This window comes from Centrocercus urophasianus, unplaced genomic scaffold, assembly GCF_019232065.1.
Source record: "Centrocercus urophasianus isolate 14NV4802_14NV808 unplaced genomic scaffold, USGS_Curo_1.0 seq_11, whole genome shotgun sequence".
NCBI classification, from domain to species: domain Eukaryota; kingdom Metazoa; phylum Chordata; class Aves; order Galliformes; family Phasianidae; genus Centrocercus; species Centrocercus urophasianus.
Window position 1 is genome coordinate 83,492,639 of NW_024884253.1, and position 12,578 is coordinate 83,505,216.

The window sequence follows — 12,578 nt, forward strand, 5'->3', positions numbered from 1 at the left end:
TTCACTGTGGACAAATGTAGCATTCTGCATCTCAGATGGACAAGGACCCTGCATAGGCTTATAAGGCATGGCTGGTTTGGTAACAGCTCTGCTGGAAAGGGCATGCAAGGCCTTGTGTTGGGCTGAGTGTGAGTTAGCAGCAGTGAAAGTGCATTAAACCATATGAACAGCAGCACAGGTGGCAGATGAAGGGAATTGGTTAATTCCCTTTCACTCAGTGCTCATTAGATCACATCTGGCAGAGTGAGTCCAGTCTTGACTTCCCCAGCATATGAAAGCTTTTGATAAACCCTAATGAATCCATTGGAAGAACAGAAAGATGGCTGGGGGTTGAAGCATGAAATTTAAGAGCAGAGGCTCAGGCAATGGGGCTTGTCCAGCCCACAGAAGAGAACGGCAACTTTCCAGTTGCTAAGTGGAGGTTACTGAGAAGATAGGGTTGGGCTCTGTGCCAAAGAATGAGAGATGAAGGTCATAAATAATCAGGGAGGCTTGGGCTACATAAAGGAAAAGGGAAAAAAAAGGATACTATGTGGACAATTAGGCAACGAAATGGTTGACGTAGTGGGGTTTTGCAGTCTCTGAATGGAGGATTTTAAGACTAAACTGTACAAAGACATAAAGCAACCTGGTCTGGGATTTGGTGAACTCCCAGAGTCCCTTACATTCAGTTATTTTACGATAACCTTTAAGATGGATCTTCTCCATTTTCTCTGTAGAGTTTCTTCTATTTAATACAGTTTACAGTTTGTAGACTTGAAGACACTGCAATGTTCAGCCCACAGACCAAGAAAATTATATAAAAGGTTGGCCCCCAATTTTAGCTAGACACGATCTAAGACATTTTGAGCAAAGACATCAAGAGACAAGATGCGACAACATCTTTTATTGTTTTTAATATGAGTGAATTGATTAAAAGATCTGAAATGTTGTAAAGCAATATACATACTGAATAAATAATATGCACAGAAGAGTCATGTCTACATTGTAACACTGGCTAGTACTCAGAATACTTAAAATAAATCCAGTGACATTGGATAAAAGTCCATAAAAATGCTATCCTGTCTTCCCTTGTATGAAATTGTTCAAGTATAAAAAAATCCAATACAGTGTAAAATATTAAATTCCATTTCGGTCAAGAATAAAAATTGCAAGTATTGTAGTTTCACAGGACAATGTAAAGCAGCATTTCCTAGCAAAGGGAAAAATAGTCAGTCTACATACAGATGAGTGAGAAAACTGCACTAATGTACTTGAGAGGTCTACATGAAGAACTATTAGAGGGAAAAAGAATGAACTAGCAATATTTAATGTAGAAACCTAAAAAAAAAAAAGTGTTAATTTAAGAGTACCCTCATACAGTGCACATACTGAATTTAAATAAATCCAAGTCAACATCCTTAGTTAATTAGGTTAATATTTAATATGCTACATCTAAGTCTACTAAATAATTTATGCCATGAGATGAATACATAATTATACAGTGTCACATCTAAAGTTGCTTTCTTTAGAGCACAGCATAGTAAAACTTTCAAAATAAATATTTCTTTTTAAATAGCATAACAATTAAGGCACAGTATAAATCACATACCATTAACCCTTCAAGAACTGCAGTCTTGGTAACAAAAGTTGCCTTGTGTAATGTACGTTCACTAATAAATATTTTAAATATAGTCCTGAAATAGATATTAAAATCGTACAAATGGTTTCAGAAAAGAAAATTCCCTTAAAACAGTTCTTAAAAGTTTTAATTCATTAAGCTTCTTCCTGCCTTTATTCACAAGTTACGAATAGATGCAATAAATAGAAAGAGAAGGCTGTTGTAGTAAAGGGCTGATCCTATTTTAGAATCAGAATAGCTGACACCAGCAGTTAAAGTTTCCCAAAAGTGAAACAGGATGGGGCGAGGGATTAGGATGTGACAAGCTCATCACATGAGCATGAGTGATGTGTTCTGTCCAGAACTGTCTGTGTTATTGATTGTCTCTACAGCTGTTGCACCCCTTACTTCCACATCACTTGCTCCATAGTTCCACTCATCCAGAGGACAGATAAGAAAATAACTTTGGTGCCTGTCCGCCATCTTACTAGCAGGCCATCTTCCTTGGGTTGTTCGATGCCCGTTAGTGAAACGGTGGGAAGATGCCATCTCACGAAGACAGCTTCTGAAAGCTACACAGGACAATCAGTGCTTTAAGCTTGTTTCCTCTTAAATGGATAAAGGTTACATATTGCTGACTCAGTTTTTTCCCCTGGTTAGAACTTTCTGAATACCACTTTCTCACTTATAAAAGGCAGTTTTGCTTCCCTGATACTGTAAAAATACACCTTTGCTTTTTTGGTTCTCGTTTCTTTTAAAATACAAAGTCCCATTGCTACTCCTGCCACTCTTTCATGACAGTACAGTATGTTTTCCCCATTTTCTTCTGGATCGATACTTGAAACTAGCCATGCCGCACTACCCCTCCCCTCTAACAACAAGATTTGGATGCATACTGTATGAAGACAGTGGAATAAAAACTCTTTAGTTTCGCAATAGCGTCGCTTTCCTTAAAGCTCCTTAGTTAACATCAATCGTCTCTGATTAACTACTTATACTGGAAGGCCAAAAAGAGGAAGAGAAAGAACGAGCTTCCCTCGGGAGTCCGTCTGCTATTGCATACGATCCGTCTGCAGCTGTTGGGGTTGGTACTGGCCAAAAGCCGCAGCCGCCGCAGCCGCCGTCCCCGGTGCCGCTGCGGTGATGGGCTGCTGCACCGCGTAGCCGTAGCCCCCCGCCGCCACGTAGCCGGCAGCGGCGGCCGGAGAGGCGGCGTACGGGTATTGCTCATAGGCGGCCGCCGCCGCCGAGTACTGGGCGTAGGCAGCTCCGGTGTAATCGATGTAGGGCGTAGTGGAAGCGGCGGCTGCTGCGGGTTGAACGTGGGGAATTACCACTCCGGGCTGCACAAAAGCCTGTGGATAGACATAGTGAGCTGGGATCCTGTTGAAAGATGGGAGAGGGAGTCAGAGGTGGTAGGCGAGTTAGCGCCTAAGCGTCGTATCCATACTCCGAAGTCAGACAAACTCAATTTAGTTGTTGTTATGTGCATAGGGTTGCCACAATAACTGGGTGGAACAGACCGGTTGTCAGTTGGTTGGCCTGAAAACATGAGTTGCTCTGAAGCACAGCCTTATAGCCGAGTTAAACAGGAGCGTTTAATGTTGCTTGAGGATGTTACGTGGGATGTTATCAAACTCTTTAGAAGGCCCAGGATTACTGATGTCAGTTTAAGGCAACTCTGAAGGAGTAGGCTCGATTGCGGCATTTGTTTTTCAAAACACCTCAAGTGGTTTTCATGATCCTGCTTGTCGCCGAACTACTTGCCTCTTAGTGAAATTATTTCCTGTCAGTACTGTTATTATTAGTAACACGGCGGTTTGACAGCCTCGCTGTTTGACAATGGCCAATAAGGCAACAAAACAGCTCAGCCCTGTTTACGTAAAGTGTTCTGGGGGGGAGCAGGAAAGAAAGGTGTATTGTGGCAACCCTACTTAAGTTGCTATGCAGACTCAGCACACATTAATTTCTCTGCAACCTCAGTCACCCTTATTAAAAATAAGAATAAAAACAAAAACAAAAACAAAAAAAAACCAACACAGGCGACAAAAGAGTTTAAATAAAGTTCACAAGTGTGGTAAACACAGCAAGAATCACACTTTCCAAACGAACTATAGTGCAGCTCACTCCGTCACAAGAGGCCATTGAGGGAAGCTACATAGATGCTATTAAAATCCATAACAGTGACTCCTAAGTACATGTGCATCACACTTTTAAAAAGTTCATAAGGACACAAGGGTCAAACCTGTTTGATTATCAGGCCACTGCTGTCCTGTTTTGTGCCAGCTTGTTTATTTCTATGCAAGACATACAGCATAGAGTTTTTTGGAAGGTGGGAATAGGATTAAGTCTAAATAGATCTGGTGCTTAACAAAAGCAAAAAAAAAAACAAAAAAACAACAACCAAACAAGCAAACAAAAAGACCAAACAAATGTATGGCTTAAGCAATAACCATTCTGAACAAATCAGTACACACACTTTCCCATCTTCTCCACAAGAGAAGTGTACACACAAATTCATCTCAAAATTGTGTTTGATCACGTAATACAGTTTATTAAAATGATGCATCTGATATAATTTTCATTTAAAATCCATAGCTCTGTCTCACATCTGGATTTTCACTGAGAAGTCCTTCACATTCCGAACTCATTTCCAGAAAGTGAGTTTTTATAAACTCGTGTAAAACTGCTTGTGCAAATTTACTGCTATTTAGTAATGAAATTTACCTTTACAGACAACTCTGAAGACTGCACCAGCCTTTTAGTGCACTGTAGCATGGATGCAACCTGCAATAGTACACAGTGTCCTCCAACTGTAAGTTTTAATGGAAAGCTTTTTTGCTTTTTTAATTTTTAAAATGACATCAAGATTTACCTAAATGGTCAACAAGGAAGCATTTTAATGAGAAGGGGCACTGTCACCTAGATTCATAGCAAAGAAATAGTATAAAATATATGAAAACCGGACTTTGGAACAGCATAGTTTTCTTTTTTAAGAAGAAGAAGAGCTCAATGGCGTGAATAGGAACACTGCACTCATAAAAACCCAGCGTGCCAATGGAATTTACTTCCTACTGTATGAAGGGAGAAATGGAAAAAAAAAAGAGAATGACAAATAGGGATGGGAAAGGAAAGAAAGCATAAGATAAAACAGTTAGTTGGGTTTTTAAAACTCACCTAATTTATGATGTGATTAGCCAGAACTGCATTTGAAGCATATTTAAGCTGGCTCTGTGCATTTAAATACACATCATTACCTGAGCTCCCCATACAAGATGGATGAGCAAGAGCATGCGTTTCGTATTGGTCACCAGCCAAGGAAAATTTCAATAAATATAACATCATGTTTTTAAGTATTAAATAAAGAGGAATGAAAACGACTTTAAAGTCACTGAGAGCCCCTTCTGCATCATGTAAGAGCCCATTCAACATCACATCACAAGAATTTTTATGTACGGCATTTATGAAATAGAATAGTCCTAACAGAAATGGTTCAGCAAGAAGGCTTATCTAAGTGCTCGTGTTGTCTGCAACTGATGTTACTAGAATTTTCTTAGGACATCAGGACACTCGATCGGATCCTTGAACAAGACAGAAAGATACATGTGCTCCCACTTAAACTCTTATGACTTGTTTCATTAAGCCAAGAAACTAACAGGTGGTGAAGTTATGAAACATTACCCGTTTGCCACATCTTACCCTACAACAAACATAAACCCCAGGCAGGCTCCTCACCACCGTGCCATTTCACACGTGGTGATTGACAGCGTAAGCTGCACTGGGGCTATTTTTGATCATCTGTCATGCTACAACTGTTTTGAGTCGAGTGAAACGGCTTTATATGGCCAAAGTCAATTTCTACCTACTGCAGAGGCCAGCACGTGCAGAGCCTGGCCATTCAGAACCCAACTGCTTTTAGTGCTCTGCCAGGTCAAAAGTTGAAAAAGCAATGCCTAATAGTGCTGGATATCCTTAGTTTCAGTAATTTTAAATAAAAGCTGCTGCTTTGTTCTTGAAAGTAAGAGTGTGGGAATTGCACATGGTTTGAGCTTTCTTTCCTGACAGTAGTTTTTATTTTGGAACACCTATTTGTTGTTTTAAGCTCTTGCACTAAAGGAAAAGGAAAGCCACATTTAACTTTAGCAACAACTATAGCTTTGGGATATTCAAAATGAAATGACTCCACGCTGCCGTGTGCCTTACGACTTCCCCTGTTGTTATAACAGAAGATGTGTTTTTAACTAAGACCTCCCAGAATAATCCTACAAGCAATAATAAGGCGACAGCTAATTGTTTTAGAGGAAAGGACAGTTTAGACTAATGCAGAGAGCTGTGTCATGCAGAAATTCAGCCTTAGTAACACGTAATTGAAATCTCAACGCTACACTATTGAGAAGGTGGTTATTTAACTTTGAATGACATGTTTTGCTTCAGACCATGGTAAGGTTTGGTGAGCATCACTACCGAGTAGAATTTAGTCAATGAACAGCTTTCCTGATCATAAAAATAGGTCACAGAAGCATCAAGGCATCCCCTTAAGGTGCTCCCTTTTGAATTTGCGTCTGGTAACAGCAAGAGGGCATTTAGCAATCTGCAGGTTCACTTCTGACTGTTCTGGCTTCATTCCCTGGAGCCTGGTTAGTAGTAGTCTGATACTACACAGGTCTCCCGATCACAGACTAAAAGAGGGCTTCTCCTTCTCTCTTAAGGAAGGCAGAATTGCCTGGCTGGAGACAGAACTATAGGAGACAGTAACAAGCAGGCAGTATCAGCTCACCATTTGATAGCAGCCTTATCAACTTGAGATTTAACTCTGGTCTTACTAGAAAGAGTGGGAATGGGAATGCCCTCATTTTGATTGAGGCACTACAAGTTCTAGAAAAAAATAAGGGGACAAACTCTGACAGAACAAGTCATGTCCTACACCGGTCCCTATGCATAACCCCATATTTTTCCTCCATAATATTAAAATAAAAATTATGTAAGCAAAATGAGAAAATCTGTTTTAGGAGACAGAGTTATTTTTCCCTCTCCTTAAATTCCTATTGAATTCAGGGTAGTATTTCAATAAGCAATTCTGAAAACAGAGCTGTAGATAACCAGTCCTGTGACCAAACAGCTTCGTTCATGCAGTGAAGCTAACCTAGTCGCTAGCTCCTTCCACTGCAATAAGAGCTGTATTTAATTTGGAATACTGTATTTCTGTGTCTTTTCTGTAAAGTAATTTGACATACTCCAGTTATCTTCAGTTTCTTGCTTGTTAGGTGGGCAATCATGACAAAACACTGTTGACCATCCCAGAGTATGGCAGCACCTTACTAACCTGCATTCTGATTGATAGGGAAAAACAAAATAAAACTTTTGCAGCTTCTATGGAAGAGTTAGCAGAGGGTTGGTAATGAATCATTACTACAATCCATTTAACAGAGCATATTAGTAAAATGTATTTTTTTTTTTAAGTGCAACTGCATGGGAGGATGAGAGGTTTTAAGGTGTGCAATCCATGCAGTATCATCTGAGAGTGAGCTCTTAATAAATGTAGATTCAAGCACTGAAACAGCCCAGCAGAATTGTCAAGGAATATAGAGAACGAAGGTTTTCATTTATCCTAATGAATGCTGTCCTTCCTAATTTGAAGTACATCCCTTAGAAAATACACAGGCCATTGGAAATTCCCAGGGGGAAGCAGGTTTAGTAATCTCCTTTGTCTGTACATAGCAAAAGAAAGGCAAAAAGCAAGGATTAAAAATGACTAATTTGATATATCCACGACCCTGGTACCAACATTCCTCTCCTCAGATTTATATACTTTGCATTAGAAATAAAACCTTATTCAGCCTGCTGGAAGAATTCCCCTGACCTAAGCAAGATTTCAATGATCTATTGTTGGCTCGGGGTAGGGAAAGCAAGAAGGAGCCCTCCACTTGCACAGTGCTTTCAGCAACAGATTGCACAGGTTCTCCTTTTCTGTTATGCTCAGCAAATACTCTCTCCACGGCTGCTCCCTGGGCAGTTCACTGGTTCCTCTTTGCAGCAGGGCTGTAGCAGCTCTGCAGACCACGCACTCCACCTCCTGCCCTCCTCGGTGCTGGCGTCACACACTGAGCACCGCGCACACACTGCCGTCCCCTCACACTTCAAAGAAGTCAAACAAAGTACAGCAGAGGAAGAAGAAAAAAAGACAGAAAGTTTTCCACAGCCTCCCCAGGTGTCTCAGGAGAGCAAACGTTCTCCTCCAAAAGCGCATAAAGCTTCTAGGAAAACTTTTTCCTACAGTTACCTACGGGTTTGATGAAGCAAACTATTGAGAAGCTATTCCTGCTTATGGCAGCTGGGTACACTACACGAAGCTATTCTAGTTGTGACACGTTTTCCCTACTTGATTGTTAGCTTTTTCATTAATTAGCCAAATGCATTATTTTGCAATGAGTTTCTCAGCCAGTGCGCGTTAGTGAAGTGACGCCGTATCGGAATTTTGAAGCAGACCTCACCTCCTAATTAAATGCCTACAGGAAGCAAGAGTTAGAGATACTTAGGAACAGTATAGTCGAGTAAAGGAGAAATGTGCTACGTATTAAAGTCAGACCGAAGGAAAAAAATCTCCAATTAGAAAGCCCAACAGGACGCACATTGTTAATAAGGAGCTCCACACCCCTCCTGAGAACAAACCCCCCCAAAATTATGAACATGCAAGCAATATGTTGATTCACTTAAAAAAAAACCAAGAAGTCACACCATTTAGCACTCACTACAAAATAAGGTTAAAAAAGTCACAAGCTACAGCTTGAAAGCAAGGAAACAAAAAAGGCCCTTTGCTCCCCATGGCAAAGTCACTCCTCAACAACAAAAACAAAATTAAAAAGACCCCCCCCCCAAAAAAAAACACTTTCACTACAGCTCTTTCGAGTAAATAAAAGCACACAGTTTAGCTATCAACACCACTTCATTACCGTAATAAATAAATGAAAAAAAGCACACGGAGGTCTATTGACTATATGAAAAAAACATACATGCATCGTTAATCACCATTTTAGCTTGGTTTGTGTTTGAGTCTACTGGTTACAGAGTTTAATTCCAAACAGAACTATTCCACCTCTTATCATCATATCCTTCTGATCAGTTATCTTAACTGTAAACGATCCCTGTCAGATTAGAAAGAGATAAATAACATTGAGTCAAGCTGAAAAAAGAGAAACGGGGCACAGCAATCTTGCATAAATTCATACCTCCTTGTTTTATCATAGGGTCATATGGGACCGGGCTGCTTAGGTGGAGGGGACGCGTCCCACACAACTTGACTCGGCTACAGCGTTCAGAACGTTACCGACAAGGAGAGCACAGTTACAGGCATACGTTTGTAAGTCTGCAATCTGCAGTACTGCTGCTGTGTTTATAAGGATGCTAGTGCCAGAGGCCTTCAAGGATCATACTTTTGCAAAAAAAAGAATTCTCCTCCCCTGTTTGAGGTCCCATTGAACAGACTTACCCAAAAGGCCTCTGTATGAGAGCTGGATGAAGCTGCTGAACACCAAAGGCAAAACCTACCAAGGAAAACACATCACATTCTCCATATGAGTTTCCTTTGGCTATTTGCCACACACACGCACACAAACGCAGGGTAATGGCCTCCAGTGGTGATGTCTCTAAGGCTGGAGAACCACAGACCAGAAAGCAAAACACATCGGTCCCTACACACACACGCACACAGACATCCATGCAGAAATTAAAACAGTGAAGCTCACGCTTCCCTAGTGGTGTTTAGAAGAATGACTCTGGCTAAATAACGAGTAGAAAGTTTTCATTAACTTTTGATTTTATGCTCCATTCTGGTCCTTACTGTCCATCTATACATGGCCCTTTTTAACCATCGGTGTATCTGTGCTGTTTTTACAGACTTAAGCCTTAGCCTTCTCCCCATGAGGATTTAGCAGGGCTTCAAATCCTTGACTTTGTTTCTGCTCTCCAAATGCCCAAGCACAAAATCCCTTTCCTGTGTGGGCACAGAACTGCTCACAGCGCTCCCTGGGCTCAACACCTTCAGAGCACAGATGTTTACACATGCTGTGCTCAAAGCTCTCTCAGGGTGCGAGGCAGCACTTTGGGAAGTGGCAAGGACATCAGATTGGCTCAGATGTGGCCTTGGGAAATGCTATTTTATTTTAAAATCCTTCCCATAGCTCCCATCTGTTTTAGGACTTTCCTTTAAGATACTGTTGGTATTAATAAGACCACACACACTCGAAGCGATTCATTCCCAGGCCACTGTTTCCCTGCAATGATACTGTAAATGGTCAGCTCCTCCACGTTCCCAGCAATGGAAATAGCCAATGAAGAATCTGAACTGTGCAAATCCTCCTGGAGAACTTGGGATATTGTATCTCCAGTTGCTTTTGGTGCTTAAACAAATAACCACAAAGTTACTGCGTGCTGCCTTTAGAGACAAAAGCACACCTGACCCTCCAATGCGCTTCAGGGGAGTGTGGCCCAGCACTACCTTTCCCAAAGCTCAACTCCCTTCAGGAACCCAAGGTGCACGCAGGGCCGCGTCCTCACCTGGCTGCATGATCCTCGGCTTGGCACCCAAGTACGCCAGGTTGACATTGGCCTTCCTACCATCGATGATGGGGTTGGGGTCCTTACACGCTCGTTCGGCAGCGGCTCTGTCGGCCATGGTGACCTTCAGGGGCGAGGCTCCGCGTTAGATCTCTCCCTCGGGGCGACTGGGAGAAGTCCCCCGCCCCGGTTCAGCCGCCCGGGGTTCCCCCCGCCTCGCCTTGCTGCTCCGCGGCAGCCCGCAGCCGCCGAGGGTGCGGGCCGAGCTCCGCCGGCAGCAGATAACCCTCGGCGAGGCCGTATCAGGGAGCAACAGGCTGGGCGAGAAGCGACGGGATTCGCCCTCCATCTCCTTTTTCAGTAATCCTCCCCCCGCCTCTCTCCGAAGTGCCCAGCAGGGAGGGGGAAAAAAAAAAACCCAACAAAACAAAACAAAAAACTAAGAAAAGAAAGAAAGAAAAAAGAAAAAAGAAAGAAAGAAAGGAAGGAAGGAAGGAAGGAAAGAAGGAAAATCCTCCAAACCCTCCCGCTCCCCACGCAGCGAACCCCGCAGAAGTTTCTCCCGACGGCGGCCGCAGCCGTCCCCGCACTTACAAAGCCGTATCCCCGGGACTTGCCCGTCTGCCGATCGGTGATGACCACCGCCTCCTCGATGTCGCCGAACACCTCGAAGTACTTGCGCAGGCTGGAGTCGGTGGTGTGGTAGGGTAAGCCCCCGACGAAGATCTTGGTGTAGGTGGTGTCCTTCTGCGTCGTGTGCATCTTCCGCCCGGCCCTGAGCTCTGCACCCACGCGTGGCCGCCGGGGCGTGCGGGTCCTGGGCGCCGAGACCCGCTCCCAGAGTCAGCCCTGTTCTTCTGCCTTCTTTTTCCTCCTCTCTGCCTCCCGTCTCCCCCCCGCCACCCGGTCACGGCGCGGCTCCCCGCTGCTTCTGCCCGCCCAGCTGCCTCCTGCTCCGGGCGCGGAGCCCCGCAGCCCGCGGGGGGCTCGAGGTAGGTGCCGGGGACGGGAGGGGCAGCGGCCGGGCAGCGGCCAGCCCGGCGGAGCGGCGGCGGGCGGAGGAGCGCTAAGCGGCGAGTGGCCTCCCCCCCTAAAAGCCACCGGGTCGGGCACTCTCGGTTCCTCCTCCTCCTCCCGCAGGGGCGGGGACCGCGGTGGGGCGGCCCCCGCTCTCGGCCGCGGCTCGGCCGGGGCTGGCACACAGCTGGCGGCAACAGCTGGATGCCGTCGGAACGGGGGCTGCTGCCGGAGGGCCCGGCGGGGAGTCTGCACGTGTCCCCAGGCTTGGGCAGATAAGCAGTGCCGGCGGGGTTGTGGGGTCACCGCTGCGAGCCGGCAGCCCCCAGATGCTTACATCCCAAACCAAACGCCGGCGGTGACCCCCAGCCACATCACCTGCCTTACACCCCAAGATGGAAAAGCCGGGGCCCGGCAGCATTTCCATTACTACTGTTATGGTGGGGCTCGTGGTTGTTATTGTTCTGCACGCAGGGCCAAAGCAATTGGTAAAGCTGCTTCCCTCCTCTTTCTCTCCTCTTGCTGCCTCGGCCCTGTGCTGTGCTGAGAAGGATGCGGCAGAACAAAAGAAAGGACATGGAGGGCTGTGGGAGCTGGGGGGCAGGGAGGCTCACAGGGAGACAGGAAGGATGGGAGGAAGGTTACAGATTGGAGAAACATATGTGCACATGTGTATAGACTTCTGAACCAAACCCTTGTGGTCACAAAGCCTTGATAAGTGCTAGTGCCTCTTTCTCCTTGTGCTTTTGTCTGTTAGACTTTCCCTGTAAAGTCCCCTCTCTTAACATAAAGGAGCGATGCACTGGTTTCCAGAAATGATTTTCAAGAACTTCTCAGTCCCTCTAGTACCAAATGTTATCCATAATGACATCAATCCTAGTCTTAGGCCCTGCTTGCCCCATATCTAACATTGGCTCTGCAGTCGTTGTACTGGTTCTAATGGCCTAGAATGTGCAGCACCAGGCTGTGCTGTCACTAAAACTAACCCCAAACCCCACACCATCCTTCAGATTCTGCAGATTAAACAATCTGTGTTATTATGTTAGAACTAACTGAGATTCAAGCTCAGCAAACCTAGCAGGATCCTGAGAGATGAAAGACAGAGAGATGAGACTTTATAGCCTGGAGAAGAAGAGGCTCAGGAGGTATCCCTTCAGTGTCTAAATACCTAAAGGGAGGATGCAATGAAGATGGGGCCAGGCTGTTTTCAGTGGTGCCCAGTGCCAGGACAAGAGGCTGTTGACAAACTGAAGCACAGGAGGTTCCCACTGAACACCAGGAAGAACTTCTGTGCTGTGTGGGAAATGGAGCACTGGCAGAGAATGCCCAGACAGGTTTTGGAGTCTCATTCTGGACATGGGTTTGGGTACTCTGCTCTGACAGCTGGACCAAGTGGACCCAGAGGGCC

At 44.6% G+C, this 12,578-nt stretch overlaps 1 protein-coding gene and 1 long non-coding RNA gene across 3 annotated transcripts in view; one reads left to right on the forward strand and one right to left on the reverse strand.

The window, feature by feature from the left end:
- Nucleotides 1-10,351, forward strand: part of LOC122155032 — a 103,359-nt gene extending 93,008 nt beyond the window's left edge. The window contains exons 3-4 of the long non-coding RNA XR_006167097.1: nt 4,336-4,415; nt 8,845-10,351. This is a non-coding gene — a long non-coding RNA (uncharacterized LOC122155032). The remainder of the gene's footprint in view (nt 1-4,335; nt 4,416-8,844) is intronic.
- Nucleotides 872-11,056, reverse strand: RBM24 (RNA binding motif protein 24). Of its 2 annotated transcripts, XM_042808713.1 has the most exons (5): nt 10,748-11,056; nt 10,154-10,277; nt 9,087-9,141; nt 8,827-8,903; nt 2,744-2,955 (listed from the first exon to the last, which is right to left on the reverse strand). In XM_042808713.1, exons 1-5 carry the CDS (start codon nt 10,913-10,915, stop codon nt 2,828-2,830), a joined length of 552 nt encoding a protein of 183 aa, XP_042664647.1. In that variant the 5' UTR covers nt 10,916-11,056; the 3' UTR covers nt 2,744-2,827. The 2 variants fall into 2 exon arrangements, with proteins under 2 accessions (XP_042664646.1, XP_042664647.1); XM_042808712.1 differs by lacking the exon at nt 8,827-8,903 and having other exon boundaries at nt 872-2,983.
- Nucleotides 11,057-12,578: the final 1,522 nt, after the last annotated feature.

What these genes read in the sequence shown, in the direction of transcription:
- RBM24 (XM_042808712.1), bottom strand. Translation starts at nt 10,915, where the DNA reads ATGCACACGACGCAGAAGGACACCACCTACACCAAGATCTTCGTCGGG. An exon ending in AGTCCCGGGGATACGGCTTT is followed by an intron (nt 10,278 to 10,747) that starts GTAAGTGCGGGG and finishes TCGCCCCTGAAG; the next exon opens with GTCACCATGGCCGACAGAGC. An exon ending in GCCGAGGATCATGCAGCCAG is followed by an intron (nt 9,142 to 10,153) that starts GTGAGGACGCGG and finishes TTTCCTTGGTAG; the next exon opens with GTTTTGCCTTTGGTGTTCAG.